The following is a 22,389-nucleotide window of genomic DNA, read 5'->3' on the forward strand; positions in this document are numbered from 1 at the left end:
GCTCCAGATTGATGTTTAAAGCCATCAGCAGTCAGCTCAGCTGTAAGTGGAGCACTTGGTCACTCTGACTTGGATGTTAAAGGCAACTGCATGGGATACCAGAGCCAGATTGTTTCTCACAGCTAAAACTGGGGAGATCTAGCCATGCTCACTAGTGTGTTGTCAAGGTCAGAAATATCTTAGGCACAGAATAGGGCTAAACTGTTCCTTTCCCATCACCCCTATATTTTGAGAATCTCACTTTTCATTGAAAAAAAACAAAATTCTCTCCAGCCCTTATGTTTGCAAACACTAAAGACAGGAACTGAGAACAGGTCCGTCTAACTCTCAGAGTTGCCAGATGTGAAGTGATGATGTAGGCAGGGATGTTAACAAATATACTGAGTTAACATCTAAGCACATCTCTGACATGTGTATGGTACACAGCGAGGGATTCTGCCTGGAGGCTGTGCCAAAGTGGCTAGAGCCAACCAATGGATGGGTACAAATGTACATTATTTTATTTTATTTTATTTTATTTTATTTTATTTTATTTTATTTTATTTTATTTTATTTTATTTTATTTTATTTTATTTTATTTTATTATTATTATTTTTTTCTCAATGCAACAGCAAGGCCAAGGTTAACAGCCCAGTTCTGGAAGTGACTGAAGTGAAGTGTGTGAGAGGTCTTCAAAGAAAACTCTGTCAGGGTTTCCTCAAGATTAATGCATCCTCCTGTGGAATCTGCCTCCTTCACCTGCCCCTTGCCTTGGGCAGGATCTAGAGGCAGGACTTTGCTAACAGAAGAGATGGTGCACAAAAGTCAGTTTGTTGAAAACAGAGTAGAATGCCATTAATGACCAGAAAAACACTCTTGCTGAAGGGTGTTTATCTCATCTTACTGTGTTAGTGATACATAAACTGAATGGAGGTGCTTGATTTTCTCTGTTAAGTAAAACAAACAAACAAACGATAAAACAAAAAACACCTAACAGGGGACTAGCTTATAAAGATATATTTTCTTTCCAACTGCCTAAAATGAGGAGAGAGAATCTCCTCCTGGAATTTCAGGAGGCAAAATATAACATTATCTTCCATCCCTGCTGAGCAGGAGTGAGGAGCTTTTTCCCCAAAGGCATAAGAACTGTATTGGGTACATCCAAGGAAAACCCAGCTCAGATGTTCATATATTCCCGTGACGGATGTGGTGACTAACTGGTGGTCCAAAGGGTGACTTACCTGGAACGACCCAACCACGAGCTCAAAGACCAGCTTAACTTCCGTTTTGAAATTGTCAGGGAAGAAAGCAAACATGATGTAGTGAATGCCAAAGAGAGGGATCAGCAGCAAGGTGGACTTGGCCAGTCTCCTGTTGGAAAGACAAACATGAGTCATAAGGGGAGAGGGAAGAGGAGCTAAAGGGTAAGCTGATGAGAAATCCTGCAGCTGAGCCTTACGCAACCCTGAAACTTTAATTTGCTGCTGTACATATTTGCCGATTGCCAGGATCACGATGTTGTCGCCCGCATCACGAACGTTAAATGTCTTTGTTTGTTGTTAGGCGATGTGATACGGGCCATTGACCCTGAGGTCCTGGGAACATCCAGGTTTTCAACAGCAGCCTCGAGCGAGCAATGTCAGGATGTTGCCCTCACCTACTGGGCAGAAATGTCTGGGATATAGCAAAGCGAGGGAGCTGAGATTAGCTCCTCACAGCTTAACGTCCCTAAGATCCCCCTGACAACTTGGGCTGGGATGCGATGAAATGTGGAACCAGACCCTCAGCTGGGCATGGTTACTCTATGCCTGATCACACGAGCCAAGGACCATTATGGGCACATTTCCACACGCTTACTTTCCTTCTCATTAACAGCTCTCAAAGAAATATACATCTTTGGCTGAAGCAGTGATCAGCCCTAGATCATTTCTCCTTGGCCTGCAGACTGCAGATGGCTGGTGGTTTCAGATGTGGTGACAAATTAAAATGTGATATCTTTATTCCCAGTAACTTCAATGGAGGTATTTCTTTCTCCCCTCCTCTCTTCTTCCCCTCCCACCAGAGATCTTTTTTCATCTCTACAAGCTAAATCATCATCTAGCGCTTTGTTTGCTTAGGATTTCTGAAAATTACAGCTTCTGGGAGAGAAATGGTATGTTTAGCTCAGAATAATGACAGGCTATCGCACAATGAATGTCTCCAAAGGAGGGGGATGAGCAGTATTAGTGCTTAATGGCATCAGGCTGGGTAATCAGTGGTCTAATTAGGAAGAGATGATAATTTATTAAATCTAATCATTATTAGAATCTAGCTGACAAAAAAATAAATAAGGATTTAAGAAATTAAGAATTTAAGGTTGCTTAAGGTGGTTTTGGCTCCCTTGGTCACCTACATCCTCCAGCTTCCTCCTCTCCCAGAGACTTCTGGAGGAATTGAAGGTAAGGCTAAGATGCTGGAAATACTTGTTCTTCCATACACAAACCCTTCACCTCCCAGATCCCATAAGGCTCAATCCCCTCAGATCATCTTCATTTGTTTTCCATCTGTATAAGCCCACCGGGAAGGCTGCTGTGCCAGCTTTATGCAGATGATGTTCATCACTGTATCTCCCAGAAGACATTTCCAGCTTTCCCTGGGCCTGGCCCAAAGACAGTTTGATGTTAAAGCTCTGGTTGGAGGCTGTGGTTCTCCAAGGAAATCCTGCTGGCTGCAGCTCATTCCAGGCAACATCAGTGCCTGCAGGAAGCTGAGGAACTTTCCAGGAATATGCCTTTTTCTCACCCCATCCCACACTAGCAGGCACATCTCTGCTCATAGTTAAAACTGACATAGTTAAATATGAACATATCCCATGCTCAAAGTTAAAACTGGACTCAAAATCTGAGTTTTCGTTCATGTCTTGCTCTGCCAGAGGATGTCCTGTCCCCAGGAAAGCAAGGACTGTCACTGTCATCAGTGACCATCAGAGTTCCATGTTACTTGCTGTAAGATGCAACTCCCTCCATTACCTACATTACTATGATCCACCCCTAATTACCCCCAGCTCCTGACAAATGAGAAAGCAAGTCATTTTCTGAGCAAATCTCATTTTTCTATCAACACTGGCTTTGCAGAGATCTCTCCTCTCCCGTCTTTCAGGAACAAGTCAAGCTAAAGGAATCTGAAGTGATGCCACTTTCATCTACCCTATTTGTAGGGGAGCTGTTTACAGCCTCCAGTGGATTAGAAAATTTTGTCTTATAATTTCAGACAATGTTGAGGTCTCAGGTACAGCTTTTTTTTTTTTTTTTTTTTTTTTTTGTTCCTCCTGGCTGAACTCTAGCAATGAGCAGTGCCTATATACCTGTACGCTTAGGAGCTCCCTCCTCCAGTTTGCACAGCACTTTAAACCAGTCTCTTGCTTCCAGCACTTAGCTTCCCCAAAATACCGCGTGATGTTTTGTCTCTTCTGTCATCTTCAAGGCAAGCTCCCTCTTGTCTGGCCTCATAATATTAAAAAGACCTCCCTGAAAACCACAACAAGGAAAACTGCTGTCCCTAGTCATGGTGTAATTTCTCCGATGAAGCTGACTGTGAAGGAGACAGAACTGCTTGAGAGGTTGTCTCAAGTTGGTTAATGTTACCTGCTGGAAGCCATGGCTTCTCAAAAAAATTAACTTCCACTCCTGGCACAGGTTACATGTCTTATACCTTTCCTTTCTGACAGATATACATGGTGACAGGTAATTTAGGAAAAACAAGTTTCCACTACCCTGCACCAAACCTACTCCTCCCAGTGGGAGTGGTAAGAGTGAACCAACATTTTAGTCATGTTCCTGAACGCATAATGGAAAGTTGCCCAGAAAACTTTGATGGTGATATTGATCTATGAACATGCACAGAATAGAGAGAGATGAATTTTGCTCAACCTTCCTTTTGCAGAAAACAAGATGTTTTCTTCTTCTATTTCCCTGAAATATTGCTGTCCTGTTCTTGCACAAGTCTCTGTCATTTGCAGAAAGCTGTTTTGGGAGACTTGTTTTCACAGTCTCTGATACATTAAAGCCTGGCTCAGTGTGTATGGCATTAATGAGTGAGTCAGTAGCATACCTGAATTTCCAGCCTGCAGCTAAAACCGAAACTGGTTGGAATTGAACAATACGATCAACATATCAAGATGTTATTTTTCAAAAATAAACAATATAAAATAAACAAGAGAAGGAGGGAGAAATTCAGATGAGATATCCCTGATCTTGTTAGTTTAAAACATATTCATCCCAGATTTGGCAGGAGGAACCAGCACTTATCATTAACAACACTTTTTGGTAAGCTCTCTTGGGTCGTGCAGGCCAAACCCCCTGAAGCAAGCAGCAGCATTTCAGATAATAGGGGTATGACATATAAAAGGACTGGAGATCACATGCTGGATGGCATTTATAAAAGGATCTGGACCCCAAATGTACCTAGCTGTCACTGTATAAAAGTACAAGTCTCCCGTAAGTCCTGTGTCCTAGATGCCAGGCGTAGGCAAGTATATCGTGTCCTACAGCATTTCATATGGACTGGACACCTATATGTGAGCAACTGCTTCATGCCCTAATGGAGCTGAGATGCTTTTCCAGGATGAGGAGGAAGGTGAGGAACTGAAGACATGAAGATCATTCATACTTCAGCAATTGGTTCCTGTCTGGCAGGCCAGTGAGGGGAAGTCTGAGTTACTTACTGCCATGTCATGCTAGGCTTGTTTACCAGGCAATGAGAGATTTACTGGCAGCTCACACTTCACTGGAAAATGTGTAGAAAAAAGCCCTGAACTCAAAGCTCAGCATGACCTGCTAGGTAATCTGGGCATAACCCTTCTGATGCTTGTTGGCAGCACTTCTACAGAGATGAATGGGAGCCAACTGCTCCAGGCTGCTGCATAGTGCTAGGACATATTTCAATATGCTGATTTAATCTATCTACCTGGCTAAAGCTGTTGTAGTCCTGAAGGCAGGATGATACAATGCCCAACTGGAAATACATAAAGAGACGTGATAGAAAGCAGGGGACCTGGTAATGTTGGCGTGTTATGATGATGGAAAAAGAAATAATTGGTTTTGGCAGCTGAAGGAAGAAGTTCAGGTGAAATACTGGAATTTCCTTTCATAAATCCGAGAATCTCTAGGAGATGAAATACATCATTTACCATCACTAGAGAGAAAGACTCAGTATTATGGTTGGTTGATATTTAAGAACCATACTGATATTAAGTCTTCCATCTTGCAGAAGGATGAACTGAATTCATATTCTTCAACGTACATAGCTCCCTCCAAAGACAAAGATTTTATGAGCCATGACCAGGTAGACACTGTACTTTTTTCCTTTTCAGTTATTTTCTAGAAATCCTTCAATAAATATCCAGGATATTTAAAATGCTAAGCCAGGACAGTGGCAGGAGACAAAAATGAGGTAAGTCTGAACTTTTATTTTGTTTACTTTGAAGTCATAAGAAATCCATACATATAGACTGATTCTTACAGTCTTAAAGTGCTGCACCTAAGACCAGTCTTGCACACAAAGGCAGATGCTGATCTCACTTGTTGTTCATTACAAAAAGTCCCATTAGGGTCAATTTTTATCCTAGGATAAAAGTGCTACACTAAGCAAAACTTTTAAGACAATGTTAATTATCAACAGTGAAGAGAAATGGGTATATTAGGGATGGATTAATTCAATCTGGTTCAGGGGTCTTCCTTAAGATAGGGAAAATTTGCCACAGGTTGTACTGAATGTATGAATTTTCTGGATCTTTCTTTGAAAAAAGTGTGCTGAGAGTAACTATTTCATTTTAAAAAGCACCTCTACTGTAGATTTTGCTACTTTTTGTTTTCCATCAGGATTTCTTGACCTTCTGAATCCAATATTGAATATACATTGAAAAAGGCCTTTTTGTTTCATGACCATTATTGTTGCTCTCGTGCCCAGCCATTTAGGCAAATGTCCCATTTCCTGATTTCTGATCATCTTTAGTCAATTAACAATTATGAGATTCTGGTGAGTAAAATGCAGACAGGTGCAATACTTCAACTAAGACCCAAACAGGTTTTGCAAAATCATACAATACAATTGAAAAGTCTAGGACTTACGAATATTGGCTGGTTTCATTGTGTCCAACGTCTGGGGAATGCAACTTCTGGACTAAGATACGGATGATGCAAATGAAGAGGATGAAGTTCACCTGTTGGGCCGGGGAGAAAGGAAACAGAAAAAGAAGTAAGAATTATGCTCCTGCAGTATTATTCTCCAGTGAAAAGAGATGATCATTAAAGGGGATTCCTTTCACAGCAATATTTTTGCCATGGAGCAAGCCGTTGTTAACAAGCCATGAGCAGAGAACCCCACTCTAGGAGCACATAGTTAACCGACATAGGATGGCAGCCATCTTGGGCCTGACATCAGCCTGCTTGGGACTTTGTGTCATATATCCCAAGTATGATGATGTCAAACCCATAGAGCACAGCTATGCACGACGTCCTGCTGCGCGGGGGAGAGCCGACGACAGGGTGGGAAAAGAGCCTTGGGAGTTAGCGGAGCGACGGACGTCAAAGCCCTCAGGAAACGGTGACATGGGACCGGCTGCTGAGCATGTCAAAGACTGAGGCGGAAAGCCAAAGAAACCAAAACAAAACACAAAGCAGGATCCACTTAAGCAGGCCTCTTCTCAATGCTACTGGGCATTTCTTCTCTGGAGAGAAGTCAGAGACCTTGTATAGCAACGGACATACCTCACCAACACAGTGGTGGAAAACGTTATCTTCTACAAGGTTAGACCCCACAAATCCAGCTAATACCTAGCTTTTAGATGGTGCTTTTCACTTAAAAATCTCAGAATGCTCCATTAACATACTCAAACAATCCTAATCTTACTTTATAAACAAGGTGTAGAGCTAATAGATGGCAAGAGTTGAAGGAAGATCTACTTGCTTCTAAAGTCCTATCCCTTGAACCATGCTGTTTTTCATGCAACATATACAACAGAAAAAAAGTGATTGTGGATTTCTGTGGACTTAGTTCAGTTTTAGTTTGGCAAACAACCTCTTTCTTTATCCTTTCATGTTTAGTGAAGGCACATATAATTCTGATTTTCAGAGATTTAAAGGCTGGTAGGTGTTGTGTTAACCAGCCAATTTCATTTTCTGCAAAAAAAACAAATTGTGACATTTCCCCTAGCAATTCCTACATTTATCTCAACAACAGGTGAATAAAGTAGATTAAAGTATCTCTCATTTAGACAATCATTCTTTTTTTAGAAGTTTATGAGTGATTGAAATTAATTGTATTTCTTTGTTATGATGCATTACTTAATGATTCTTTATCTACCCCATGCCATTTATTATAGTTTCTGTTCATATTTATTTGTTTATAAAATGGTTTGCATCTGACTTGATGGCAAGTAAAATTTATCAGTTCAAAACAGAATTACTTAGATCAATTACTCTAATGAACATTAATAGCACACAAGTTGCAGCACTGCAGGTAGGATTGGAACTGCTTCCCAGTTTCCTGTCATATATTAAATATTGACTGTGTTGGCTTGTTGTGGCTAAGAGTAAACATGGAGAAAGAAATAGGGCAGTTGTAAGCAGGTGGGGTGTGACTTAAAGGTTTAGTATGGCCTTAGCATTGCATGGTAGAAGATACAGCTGTCAGGCAACTGGAGAAGTTGTTCAGCATATTTTTCAACTTAGAATACAATTAAAGGCACTTGACCCCATTCCCAGTGCTTAATATCTTTAGGTTGGACAGATTTTTCTAACTTTTAACTTATACATATGTATTTCTCCCTTCAGTTGAGGTCTATGCTTTATTTCAGTTGACATGCAGAAAATGTTGCATTCCTCCCTGCAGAAACCTGCTATTCATCAGATAGCTGTTATCATGGCCTTCCTTTGTGACAGATTTATATGATATCTGCAAAAGTAAAATCAGAAATTGCTGGGTAGATTTTGTTTGGTAATGAGGAAATGATTTACTGACAAAAAGAAAACATAGAATCATTGATCCTAGGAGAATAGGGTGTGTTTCTTTACCAAAAGGTTATCTTGGGGAAGGGAAAACACTATTTTATCTTTCTATGGTGACATAAATATTTTGAGACATGTCATTAAGTATTTTATTTCTTTTCAGTAAGGTGAATAGAGTAAAAAGTAATTATTCAAACTACTTCAGTTTGGAATCTCTGTATGACAAATGCTACAGAAAAGGTCTCTGTGCAGTGCACGTAATATATGTGGAATAAGAAGAATGTAAGTCTAAGAAAAGATTTCAGTTTAAAAAGAGACACATTTAGTTTGATTTCTGTTGTACTCTTTTCCTTCCCTTCCCACACATTTTTCTTGATTTGAGAAAACTCAAAGATAAGTTTAACTCAAGTTCATTTGATTTCAAGTTTTGGCTCGATACCTAACATAAGAAACACATAATATTCAACAAGGATGGAAGTACTCAGAGTTCCTTAGAAGTGTCATGGTTTCTGTGGTCAGAATTGATCATATCCAGAGAAGCAGGGAGTGATGCTTTTTTGCTGATCTGTATGGAAATCAGCCAAGCTTCTCAAGAACTTTAAAAACACATAGCTGGAATCCAACTTTGTATTGGATGCTATTACAAAAGGCAAATACCTGGAGGATTTCATCTATCTTCTTTCTAGCTAGGTAGAAATTTAGGGTAGGACTCATCCCATATTACTTTATAGTGTCGACACCTACAACTGAACAAGTCACCCTGGGTTCTGCATATGGTGAGCTCAGAGAACAAAAACATTAATGGCAAAATTCATCTGATCTCATTTAGACATACATTGATTCATTACACAAAATGAGTCTTTCTGGGTTTTTAAGCACGTTCCTTGATCTCCTCTGGCTGCAAATTCCCATGGCTACTGCACCAGAATGCCCAGAGCAACCAGATGAGATGGAGCTGGTCTGAGTTAAGTGAGCTCCACTTTGGATGCCCCAACACTCAAGCTCTTCCTGCAGTCAATGGTTAATGGCAAAGATGTTTATCCAAAAGGTGAGCTTCCTTATCCCAAGACAGATATTCAATATACATCACAGTGTCAGTGCCTTTCTTTGGATTTTTACAGAACACTTCTCAACACGTTTCCACCCCCCGACTTAGTATTAAAGATTTCTTTGCAGAATGTGCTGATACTTTACCAAAATAGACACCAAAATAGGAGCTTTAATGATCCACCAGAAGGGGGATTCTATTATTTCCTCCCAGCACCTAAAAAGAAAAAGAAAAAAAAATCAGACTTAGAATGTCAGGAAAAGCAAACAAGCAGCTGTGTAACCTTCTCAGGTAATTTGTTTCCCTAAATGCTGAAGTTGGCTGTGACAGGTTATATGAAAAGCACTAAACCTGGCGTGCACGATCTGGGAAGGGCTGACAACTTCCTTTGTAGTGGCTTTGAGCACTGGTAGGTAGCATTTGCCCAGATATAATGCTGTGAGAACTTCACTCCTTGGTAATGGAATGGGCTGGAAGATGTTATGTTGGGGTGATAGTGGGGGAGGGCGGATATTTGCTTAATTTCGCCTGCACTGAGGTTTCCTCCAAGGAAGAGTTACCAAAATCACAGATTAGTAAGGCCTCTAATGCTATCCACAATCATGGATAGGGATTTCCTTAAGCACTGATTAGTCAGCACCATCAGGAAAAATAAAATAAAAATCCCCTTCTGAAAAAGATAACAGAAGGCATATGGTGGGATTTGTCTGACTAAATCTAGCTGGCTGCATCTGAGCTATGGATCTAGTCAGACATGTCCATAAGATCCAGGGTGCAATTTACCTCCTCCTGAATCAGAATGATCTGCAAACCACACCACTCACCTAGGTCATCTGGAACTGTATTTAAAGGCAACAAGGAAAAAACAAACTAGGAATAAATTAGAAATGACTAATGCAGCTAGGAACACATTTTTGTGCAGTCCTCAAAACAGTCAGGTGATTAAGGGAACATTTTCAGGAGAGCATTCATGAAAATTGGTCTGCATTCATGTTTGAAATAAATTGTTGGAACCCATTGTAGACAGTTTTGGCTGGATTCAGCTCATCTAACTCAAAATGCTGACAGAGCGAGTAATGGTAGATGGAGAGACTCACATTTAGGGCACAGTTCCTGAGACCTATTTTAAGCATCACCTTTAGGTTGAGAAAAATTACTGAAGAACTACCGTCCATGGACCACACTGGCTAAATCTCTACTGGCTATTAAAGGAGGCTAGAGTGAATTGCTCAGATACAGATATTTATACTTAGTCAGGTGCACACTGCCCTTTCATTTAGAATTAAAGTGGCCCTAATTATGTCTAGTGCACTTCATTTTTAAAATAAATTCAGGCAGTCTGAATGAAGGTCACTTTACTTTGGAGTTAGAATATCTCAATAGAGGCTTAATGCTGTTTAACAAATCTTACATAATTAGATTTTATTTAATCTAGGTTAATTTCTTGTAATTTTTCTCTGTAGGTCATTTTAATATAAAAATAAATAATCTATATTAGGTACTAAAATATCCTGTAAATTCACACTCTGTTTTACTTGGTGCAAAAATGTAGCACTTTAAAGCCTCCAGAAAATGCAAAGCAGTCTGTATTTTTATTAAAAATTGCTGGAGCTGAGTGGGAATATATAGTAAGAAGAATTGGTAGTCAGAGTGGTTAAATCCTTAGGTCTCTTTCTCATTTTAGAGGGTATTTATTAACACAGTAAATAAGGTCAGTTTTATGCATATAGAATGAAATCTTAAAAGAATTCAGTAGCCCTAAGGAAATGTGTTAGCATGACTATATATCAAAAAATGCAATGAGAAATCTGAGCTGCTTCTCTGACTGAAATAAGGACAAATCAGGACACATTTGGAGAGAGAGAATGCAAGGGAGAAAATGGAGTTAACCATATGCTGTAAATGCAAGATGCCAGTGTATGCACAGTGAGTACATAATGAGCACCTGATTCTGTAACTCTCCAGAGTGTTTTCTCATAAAAGCATTTCAAATTACTCTGGTTTGACTGCTTGAGTCAAAGCATGAGGGAGGGCTGCAAGATCAGATCCTGTTTACTTGCATGTCTCCTTGGGTAGCTCAAATATCTGTCTCATTTACTTATCTGTATTCTATCTATTTCATATATAAAGTATCAAAGGCAGTTGTTAGGTTAAAGAGGATGAAGAACAGATCCCAAGATTCGTCTGGAGAGAAAAAAAAAAAAAAAGAAGCAGAGATTTTAAAGCTGTTCTATGGGAGGAAAAAAGGTGTGTTTATTAAGTTTGTGCTGTGCTAGTGTATGTAGGGTCAGTTCTGCAGGATGTCAAGTGCTGCTCTGAGTGTGGGGGACCTGCTAAACTTGTGCACCAAACAGGACCCTTGGGGGCTGGCCACAAATTCTCTGCAAATATCCTCATCATCAGACTGGGAAACAAAGAGAGTAAGCCTAAGTTCATGTAACAGCGTGTCTTCATGGAGATCTGGGAGAATGTCCTGGTGTGTGGTGGCAGGGCAAAAAAAGCCTCTGTTCTGACTGCCTTTGGGGTTACAGAAGGATGGCTGGATTTCTACAACTTCAGGCATTTCATTGGCCTTCCTTGGAGATTAAGGAAGGAAGAATTATACAGAAAAGAGAATTGAGTCCACAGGCTTACCCAACGTTGAAAAAGTAAATCTTCACAATAGTCCAAGCAGTGATGAACACGGAGGGGGCACCTGGAGAGAGAAGAGATGACGCTACTGTTACAAATCATCGTTCACATTTTGAAGGCTGCTCTCCCCCACACTCCCTCTCTCCTGAGTGACTGATGTGATGCCTTCCCTTAACAGTGGGCAAATGTTTCATGCTATCCATGCTCACGTGCCTAGCACACAACATTCTGCCTTTCTCTCCCACTGGCCAGGTGACTTTCCTGTAAATTGCTCCCTACCTGATTTATCATCCCACTGTAAAGCCAAACACAATCAAATAAATAAACAAAAGCAACAAAAATGGCGATGGTGAAACACAAGGAGCACGAATCGTTTTAGACTTCCAGTGTGGACACCAGTAACTAAGCCGGTCACCACATTAGCATCAGTGGAGAGAAACATGCAGTTTTAAGACAGAGACCTTCTGAGCTACTTTAGATGTTTCCTTTAGGGCAAGGAGTATTACCTTGGACTCCCTGACTGTGTTGCCTGAATCTCCATTATCAAGGGAGCCTGCACTGACAAGTTCACATGGTAATGACAGCAGCTGGCCATATGAACCTGCCTTCTCTCCTCACTCCATAATCTTCTCCCTGACTAAGGTGGTCCTGTTCCATCCTTGCGGTCCCTCTTTCCTCTTTGATTAGATTTAGATTGGAAATATGCCAGGAAGGAACATCTCTGTTTTGTGTTAGTCACAGTATTGTACATTGTGTATTACTAGTGATTTCCAAATGCAAACAGAACTGCAATGAGTGTGTCCAAATCATTATTTCTTGCATGATCCATTTCAGACACATCACTGATGCTCTTGCAAATGATGGATGACTGAAAGGCCAAAAATCCTTCAAGCACCTGTCATTTCCTTGAATTCCCCTTCCTTACCCTAGCAACCTCTGAACACATTACCAATGCAAGACATTTCCTTTAAAATCATACATTTTTCCTTAAAATCTTTCAGCTGTACTGTTCCAAAAGGAAGAGTATCTATGTGCAAGGCAGGTTTAAAGAAGGTCTAACCTGATTAACTGCATCCGAAACAAGGCCTGCTAACATCACCTCTTCTTATGCTTATAGTGTGGAGATTCGTCTCCCTTCTGCAGTGTGAACCCAAGCGTAACTCCTGTCACTTTCAATGGAAGTTACTGTATGGCTAACTGCTCAAATCCTGAGTCCAGGCATACCCCCGTAGATGACAGAAATGATTTTTTTTTTTTTCATTTCTTTTCAAGATTACTCCCTGCTCTAATTATTTCCCAGTTTCAGCTATTGAGAACATGGAATAGAAAGCCATTTTTGCTTTATACATAAAACTTTATCTAAGTGGCTTATAATGGAAAAGAGATCTGTTTCCTCTTCAGAGAATGGAGTTGATCTAGTAAGATTAATTTGTGTAAGTTTGCAGTTCAGCTCTGGGCAACTTTGTAAGGAGTTTCACTTTGCCTTCCTCAGCATTTTATTTTTTATTTTATTTTATTTTATTTTATTTTATTTTATTTTATTTTATTTTATTTTATTTTATTTTATTTTATTTTATTTTATTTATTTTATTTTTGTGTGTGAGACTGGATTCACATTAAAGCTGGAGAAATCATGAATGCAGTGGGCAGAAGGTTATCAGCTTTAGCACACAGGTCATGGGATCTCAGGATAGCTACCTAGCTTGAATTCATTAAGACAAGGAGAGCAAGGGACTGCAGTCAGGTTCAGTCCAGGAGTCCTGTTTAGTTGAGACCCCCCTTTACAATCTGAGGTCAATGCATGATACAGCCTTGGGACCCCAGCCAGGATCAAGTGGGAACAACTCACTATAAAGGTGATGAGGAGTCAACAGTTGTGTAAGTTACTGAGGTGGCCAAGTCTCAATGAACCTAGCACAAACTGAGCTCTGAAATACCTTTGAAGATTTAGGCTAATACTGTTAAACTCCTCTAGTCACCCAATCTTGCTCCTGGTTGTACTGAATTCTAGCCTGCAATGTAACATATGGGACGTCTCTGTCCCCCATGAACCTCCAAGTCTGGGGATTAAAATGCTGTTAAAAATGCCTGCCCAGATCACCTCCTGGAATTCAGGTTTGAGAAGATGCGTACCCCAGCCAATCAAGATGTACCACCAGAAGTACTTCCTCTCCGAAAAGAAGGAGATGACCAGCAGGGTGTGAAGGTACAGCCCTTCCACCAGGAGCCAGAAGAAGTTGGCCATGACACAGTATTGGAAGAAAACCATCATGGCTTTGCAGCCTACCTGGAAGAGAAGAAAAAAAATGAGTGGTGAGCTGCAGCATGTTTCCATAGCAAAAAAAAAACAAATTAGCAGTAGACATCTGTATAGGGAGCACATCCTCCAGTGAGCCAGCATCTCTGGGCACTGTTTGACTGTGTGAACCTGGAGATAGAAGCACTCAAGCCTGGTAACCTTGTTAAGCTGTGACCATGATCCCTACCAGCATGGTCCTTCTCTCTGTAGGGTTTGGGTCTGGGGAGCTGGCTTAGTGGCAGAGTGGACACTGGAAGGTCTTGCCCTGATGTGCAGTTACCAGCCCCTCTGCTGGGCTGGGGAGGGCTTGTGGAGTCGAGCTGTGAGGCAAATCATTGCCCTAGTTCAGAAGAACCCTCCGAAAAGGTGTTACTTTGAACGGAGACCAACCCAGGGACTGGTTTATGGTGCAGCCTACAAACTCTTGATTCTGTGCAATGGAGGTGATCTGCACTGGAGAGGATTTTTTTTTTTTATGCTGCTTTTGCCACCAGAGTCAGTGTCCTGATGAACAACATCTTGAGTGATTTTGGCATCATGGTCCCCCCACCATTCTCAGTGGGACTGCTTGCTTAACTGCCTCCCTGAACCCAAAGAAGCAAAGGCTCTGAGTTGAACAAACTGACTGCCCAGGATAAAAATAAAAACAGCAACAAAAATAAACGAATTTGCCCTTGAAAGCAAAGTCCAATTATAATCACTCTGTGGCCTGGAAGATAATGCAAAAAACGAAGGGGTCTGAGACAGGGGTTTGAAGAAAGTCAAGTCTACAAAGAGCTGTGAATGCTCAGTAAAGAAAAGATCTGTGACACATCTTTTTTAAATAAATAAAAGGATAAGGAGACAAAAGAGGGTAAACACTAATGAGCATGGACAGATTTGATTGCATTGGAAGGGGAGAGTTGAAAAGGGAAAGAGGATTATTTTTCTTCGGAAAATGAATAATTAAACGCTGCAACTTGCTGCGAAGATTTCACTGCAGCACAGAAGTAGAATGATTTACAGGCAGTGGGAACAGTCAGCTTACAAATGAAAAAAAAAAAAAAAAGTGAATGGGAAATTTCTGTCTGGCACTCAGGGTGAAAACTGCTGCAAAACACCTGAAGGCAGAAGTCAGATGTCCCAAGAGGTATGGGAGCCCTGGCCATTGCCCCAGCACCTCATGGATGCAGGTCCACAGCTGGGTCCTTATTTCCTACAGATTTACAGAGAATCATTGGTTGCATCATTACACATATCCATGTTGTCTAAACATCCTTGAGATGCTGATTCAGCTGGCTTCAGTGAGTCTGCTTGGGTTATGCCCTGCTCTTGTTGGGACGAGGGCATGAGGACCAGGCTCACAGCACTCCCTGGTTAGCAGCCTGCCCTTGGTGCTCTGCGTGTGCACGATGGAGAATTTAGAGTAGTAATTGATTTGCACCAGTGACAAGCTCATACATCCTCCTGCTCACCTCTCCTGCTGAAAACAGTTGCTATGAAACCCACCAGCTAAAAAAGAAGTGTAGAAAGTGTTTTCTCGGTGCAACATGTTTTGGAGAAAGACTTTTCCCCGCTGATCACTCAAAATTAATTCAACCCTCTCCTAGCACCCGCCAGTATGTCACGCTGGGGGTTCCTCACGGGCTCCTGCTAATCAATTTATATGCACTTCAGCTCCCCTCTGTGAGGCAGATGGCATAAACAGAGACTTGCTGCAGGGTGGCAATGGGGGAAGGTGGAGGCAGAGCAGGCACTTCACTCGCAGGCAGTGAAGGTGACATGGAGCTGAGCTGACAAGGGCTCAGGATGTGGCATCCTCCCCCCTGTGGCATCCCTGTGCTCTTCGTTTCTCCCTGCCTCTGTGTGCATATGGCTGTGTGACACTGACACACCTCATTTCTTTTGCCTGAAGCCTTGGTGTGTCTGCAGCCAGTGGGGATTTGCTGGTGTGAGTGTGCTCAGCAGTGTTTGGCCCTAATTCAGCAGCTTGCAGGTGAGATGTGAGGTTTAAGGGAGCAAACTTCATGCATCTCAACCGCACGCTCCTCAAATATGAATTTGCTTTGGGGAATGAATTTTTGGGGGAATCCTTTCTGGATGATCGTGTTGGAGCTACAGCAGAGTCCTGTGACTGGAGCATGCCACAAGGGGCTGGGATGGTCTACAGAATCGGGAAAAACACCTCACAAAAAATGTGTGTGATTTTTTGTGTAAGAAAGGCTTTCTGACAGAAATCCCCAACTTGAGTTTCCAGAACTACTGCTGTCACAGAGAGGAAACTGCACTGAAATCTGGTTGCGGCAGCATTCGCCCCATGTAAGGGTGCCCAGACCCATCATCTCTTCCCCCATGAGCAATGGCAGCTAGTTTTGTGGTAGTCTCTGGCTTTCACCTCCTTCCCTAACACAGCACTGGTGCCTTGTTACAGCCTCGAGGCAAATTACAAACATGGGCAACAGCTGTTTTTTCTCAACTCCTTTCCTAAGGGGGCTGTAGCTTTGCAATTCTCTGATCTGTGTTGGGAGATATTGGGCTATTTGAGCAGTTGCTACTACACCAGGCATTTTTTACTTTACCTGGAGAAAAGATATTTTTATGCATCAATGCGAGCACATGGCAATAATGTTTTGCAGCCTGGAATCCCCTTTGACACAGGATTGTCCTGCCCCGGAACAGTTTTGGATGCACTGGCATGGACCAAGCTCATCTGGCTGCCTACAGTGAAGCTCTATCACTAAGTCATGGTACTCATGATACTTATGGTACTTCCTTGCTGCCTGGGTTTCTTGCTACCTTTACCTAATGGGTACGATTAAACCAGACCATCTATTTCGCAGAGAGATGCAGTTTCACTGTTGACTGCAGTGTTGCTCTTCCCTTGAATCCTCCTTGACAGCCAGCTCTGTGACACATTCAGAAATCAGTCCTTCCTGGCTTTTGAGAGACCTCTTCATTATTACATGCAGCACTTGGTAATGGGTCTCTGCCTTTCTCATCAGCTGTATTCAGCCTCAGAATGGCTGTTACAATGCTGGGAGACAAAATCCGTGTTTACCTAAGAGGCTTTACCCTTTAGATGACAGGCACTAGGCAGACATGAGCTATAACATCTCATAGATGATTTTTTTCATTAAAGATCAGACCTCACAACATGTCAGTGTTGAAAGACCAATACAGGTTATGTTTAGAAAAGGCATTTCAGCAGGAAAAGCAGCATTAGGAAGAACTTCTTCACTGAAAGGGTTGTGAGGCACTGGAACAGGCTGCCCAGGGAAGTGGTGGAGTCACCATCCCTGGAAGTCTTCAAAAGACGTTTAGATGTAGAGCTTAGGGAAATGGTTTAGTGGGGACTGTTAGCGTTAGGTCAGAGGTTGGACTCGATGATCTTGAGGTCTCTTCCAACCTAGAAAATTCTGTGATTCTGTGATTACAACACTTTTTTTTTTCTTCTATTTTTCCTTCCACTACCTCACTTGAAAAAACCTATTTCCCTGTCTTTCTCCAGGCAGCTTGTCCTGCTTGTGTCCATTCAAGATGTTGCAGTGAGATGATCTTCCCTGGCTTTGCTGGTGTGATATCTACCCAAGTGGCTCCTCTCTGCTTTCCTTCTTTGGGACTGCATTAGACATGAGATATTTGCTTTTCCCATGAAGGTCCCCTTCCTTTCCACATGTGCTACTAGCCACTATCTGTAGAGACTGATTCTGCCTCCAGCTAAGGAGAGATGGAAACCTCTTAACCCCAGACAAGCACATTTGTGCTTCTCTTTAAATTCATCATAGACAATAAGAAAATTTCATCTTAATTATTACAGAAGTTTACTTAAGGATGAGATGAGGCATGCCTTAGAGCTACTGCATGGGCCTCCCTTGCTTTATTGCGGCCAACCATCTATGTTGGACTCTTTAACTGAGGACTATCTGAAAAAGAGAAACTTTGCAATATTCGGCTGCTTATCAGTAAGCTGCTTATGACATCGTAGGCACTGTCACATATTTTGTTGGGCTTCCAGCTGCTGCTCCAGAAGGATGGAGAACTACAGGCTCTGTATCACTTTCCTGTGTGCTGTGTGATGGGACAGTGATATTATTTGGATATTCACAGGTATTCTAAAGGGTATGAGATTTCCATTGTCAGATGGCAGATGTCTGCCCATTATGGAGAATCCTTACAGGTGCTGAGCTAGCAAGTAATGGAAAAATCTTATTTATTGCAGTGCTGAATGTCCTGAAGTACACTAGAAAGAAAGGCTAGTCTTCTCAAATTTAAACACATCTTTGGTCACACCTTTTTCTATTATTATTATTATTATTATTATTATTATTATTATTATTATTTCTGTTATGAACACATCATTTTCTATTATTTTTCATGTTAGTTGTGCAAAACACATGCAAAATGCTGTCTTGCTGATCATGGAGTGTTTAGCATTTAGCTCATATATGGGTGTGAATGTCTGCTTTCTGGATAGGAAACAGGCTCATGGCTTTCAAAGCAATGAGTCCATGTCATGCTGGGCATTTATTGCCCTCCTAGACAGAGCTGCTCTGAGATAGTACTGATTTAGACACGGAGAAGTGTAATGGTCTAAAAGCTAAAAAAAGAATAGAGAAAGTAGAAGACATTACATTTGCTTTGAAAGAGAACATGTTACAGTCATTTTAAGGAAAATATTTAATGGGCTTTTGATACTTAGGGATGTAGCCTGTCCTTCCAAAAAGGAAGGGGTGAGGAGAGATGAAGCACATGAGTGTTTAGACTGCTGGTGTGACTCAAATAAATATATTTAGTTGAGAAGCTGGGCAAAAATTTTAGGATGTCAATAGTGGGTCAAATTCAAAGCTTACTGTAATGATGGTAAAACATCAGAGTTACTCACAGCCAGAACATGTGCTACAGTAACTGCAAAAACCACAGCCCACTTTGTCAAGTCACAGGAAAAAAACACTCAAGACACAACCAGGCTTTCTGAGAGAGGGGTAAAGAGAAAGGGCATAAGGGTGGAAAAAACAAGGCAGAGCAATGACCACAGGCTACCAGGCTCTGTACTACACCTAGCAGCTTTTTGCTTTAATGTTAGCCCTGAGACAAAAAAAAAAAAAAAAAAAAAAACACAAAACTTTTTTGTTGCAAAACTGATGTAATGACTAGCTGACCTACCTAGAGAAATGCAGTCCAGATAAAGGGGGCAGTGATTAACACGGATCTGAACCTGTTGCATTAAATACACAGATATCCTACTCACCAGACATAATAACTCTGCTCAGGGTATCTCTGATCATTATTAACTGCTAAGCACTGGCAGTCTTGACCAGCTGGTCAAGATTTCTGTAGCTCAGTACAAGTAGCTTAGTTGGACAGGAGTTAATCTGAGGTGGATGAGGTTTTGAAGGAGGTGTACACACAACATACACATATGCATGCAGCAGCCTCCCGTGAATGCAACAAAACTTTACAAAACAATAAGTCAGGTAACTAAAGATACGCTGCTGTGCACCAGAGATCATCACTGCACAAGCACAAGTCTCTCTTGGCTTCTGTTCTAGGGATATGGTGTGCTACAGGTTTAGGATTGAGGTTAGAGAAAGATCTAAATCCAATCAAGTGCAAAGGTGCACCACAATGATTGATCATTCTCCTACCCCACACGCTACAGATGGCCTGGGGTGATGTAAATGGTTTGCCTGAGTCTCATCACCCCAGGCACTGGCCTCCCCATCAGGAGACCTGACCTGACCTCCCCATGGTCATGCATGTATGACCATGTCCCCGCATGGATGTGACCCCTATGCATCCCCTGTGTCCTTGCACCTTCAAACTCTGCATCCTGATGCAGTGTGGAACACAGCTTGAGGGGTTTGTGGCAGGGCACCAAGATATATTTAAGTCACCTTAAAGATATATTTAAGTCACTATATGCAATCCTGGGCAATGCCGCGGCTCCCGGCATTATTTATGAAGTTGGAACATTGCCTTCAGCCCAGTCCCTAGTGCCTTTGGCAAAAGTATGGGCTCAGATTGATTGCTATTAATCATGAAATGTGGAAGCCTCTAAATCTCCTTTAAGGTACTTGGGTCCTTTTACCTGGGCTACCACCACTGAAGCAGAATTAAGAGATTTATACAGAGATTTCTGCTGGTCTCTTCAACAGGAGACAGATGAAAACTCATTTTCTCAGTGATAGATTTATCCAGCACTTTTCTTTTATGTTGCCCAGAAGACATGACCTGTCTGAAAGGCTAGTTGTTGAGTGACTCATGCTGAATTTGCCCACAGCAACAGCTGCTCTTCTCCCCAGCCTGGTCAAGGAGGCTTCCTCGATGTTATTTAAAAGCTTTTTATAGATCCCAATTGTGATCCTGTTTCAAAGGTATGGCTGGAAAATGGGGTAGCACAGAGCAACACCACCTGCTTTGTTGAAGCTGAATTTTGGGTCTCCAGGCACAGGAATGGCCTTGCCCTACATCTCCATAACTACAGTGCCATTTTAGTCGTAATCATAACTAAATGCAGGAGTCTTGAACTGATTCCCGCCCCATATGCCCAAATCAGACTGAATCCCATCCCAGCTCTTCTGTTGAGATGTCCACCTCAGCTAAGGCAATGTGTAATTTGTAACAAAGATGTAATAACCACATAGTTGCTCTGCTTGTTTGATTGTACAATATGATTAGTTCCTCATCTCACTATCATCTGGACACTGGAATTCATACAGCTATCCAATTACCAATTGTTTTACAACCTAAATATTTTATGCCACTATCTGTAGCTCTGCATGGCCCACTGAATTCTGTGCATGTTGCATGGAAATGGCAGGATAGACTTAGTTTCCAAATACATGCTTTTGTTTTTCACAGGGTACTTCTCTCTGTTTTAAATTTTCCTTTTATGAGGTTGGTTACTTTCCAAGACAAAAATGTGCTGATAGGAATAGATACACTTTACAAGTCTAGATATTACTGCCTCTGTTAAGAAAGGAAAGGTGAAGGTGATGTTCAGTGAGCTTTTCGTTTAGGAGGGTGGTTACTCCATAATGACTTGATCCTGGCTTAGACCTCTCATGAGGATTTGGCAAAGATGCAACGTTGTATCTTTAAAGCCTACACCTATTTCTTGTCTCATTTCCATGCGTAAGGCTACTGGCTTTTATATATTATCTTTTCACTACTTAGTTGGCTTTGACAGAAAAATGGAAGAGCATGCCTCATCCAAGGTCCTAAAGGAGGAACTGCAGTAGAGAAGACATTTCCAGAAGTTGATTTGGCAAACTGAAAATGTGAATACCAATTGTTATCTCAGCCTTCTGCTGCTGTGTCTAGTCTTCTTCAGAGACAATTAGGGTGATGGTTTGACCCTACAGAGGCCAATGGCAAAGCCCCTGCTGACTTCAACAGGGCTTTATGCTGGAGGCCTAATTTACAGAAATTCTGCGTGACGTCAATGGGAATTGTTGACAGAAATAAAACAGCTTCTTACTGGGTGATTCTGTTTCTCCGAAAATGAGCACCTAGGTCAAGCCAATTTGCTTAGCCACAAAAAATAAAAGGAAAAGAAATTGCTAACTTACCCCTGGCACGCTCCTGCTTTTGTGTAACAACAGAAAAATAAAACAAATTAAAAACACAAACAAACAAGACAGGCTGGCACAAAGCCGCTGCTTATTTCTTCCCTCACTTTAATTGCAGCTGCAGACTAAAATCAAACAGGTAATCAAATAAAAAAAGACCCGCAATGTTCGTGTTCTACCACGAAAGGGAAGCAAGATCTATTCAAAGAAGACTTCTAAGCCACTTGGGTGTATTTCACTCCTTTCTTCCTCCCCTGTCATGGAGTATGACAAGCAAGCAATCTTAAATGCTAAATTGCTACATTAGTGGGCGGCTCTGCAAGCTTTCGTGGGAGATGCATGGAAATTTTGGGTGTTGAGTCCTAGCACTGTCTATGTGTAAAGAAGTTTGATGAAGGAAATTCTTAAAATGTCATCTTGATAGAGATGATGTGGCTTCTGATTGGAGCTTGTAACCTTTAGTTTGTGAGGACCTAAACTGTCAAGTTTAAAGCCTTGGTTAAAGCAAATTTTCATCTTTCAGGAATTAAAATAAAGAAAAAAATGTCTTTAGAGACCTTCATTAGAATAATAATTTTACATCTTGATAACAGATTCTTCAGCTCTTGCTGCCCTAGCAGCTTCAATTGTAAGTCATCCCTACGCAATGTACAGCAGACAGATCAACGTATCTGAATTCAGAGAGGGCTCATGATAACCATCTATCTCAGACACAGGAATAGTAGACCTCAAACACGGATTTTCCCTGTTAACATGCTGCTTTGCAACACCGGTGCCCCAGAAACATTATGTGGGAGTGCTCTTAAGCCTTAGCAATAGCAAATTAATTCAATTTATCTTAACCTTCTTTCCTCTAGGTCACAATGCATTACATTTTCATGCACCCATCTTTGCCTA

The 22,389-nt window shown here is 41.4% G+C and overlaps 1 protein-coding gene across 1 annotated transcript in view; it reads right to left on the bottom strand.

The window, feature by feature from the left end:
* VIPR1 (vasoactive intestinal peptide receptor 1) overlaps positions 1-22,389 on the bottom strand; it is a 115,741-nt gene that overhangs the window by 8,152 nt on the left and 85,200 nt on the right. Inside the window, exons 7-11 of the mRNA XM_084508726.1 lie at positions 13,777-13,930; positions 11,647-11,707; positions 9,159-9,228; positions 6,087-6,178; positions 1,221-1,350 (exon numbers count right to left, since the gene is read on the bottom strand). Coding sequence (XP_084364852.1) covers positions 1,221-1,350; positions 6,087-6,178; positions 9,159-9,228; positions 11,647-11,707; positions 13,777-13,930 — 507 coding nt within the window. The remainder of the gene's footprint in view (positions 1-1,220; positions 1,351-6,086; positions 6,179-9,158; positions 9,229-11,646; positions 11,708-13,776; positions 13,931-22,389) is intronic.

This window comes from Aythya ferina (genome assembly GCF_964211825.1).
Source record: "Aythya ferina genome assembly, chromosome: 2".
NCBI lineage: Eukaryota > Metazoa > Chordata > Aves > Anseriformes > Anatidae > Aythya > Aythya ferina.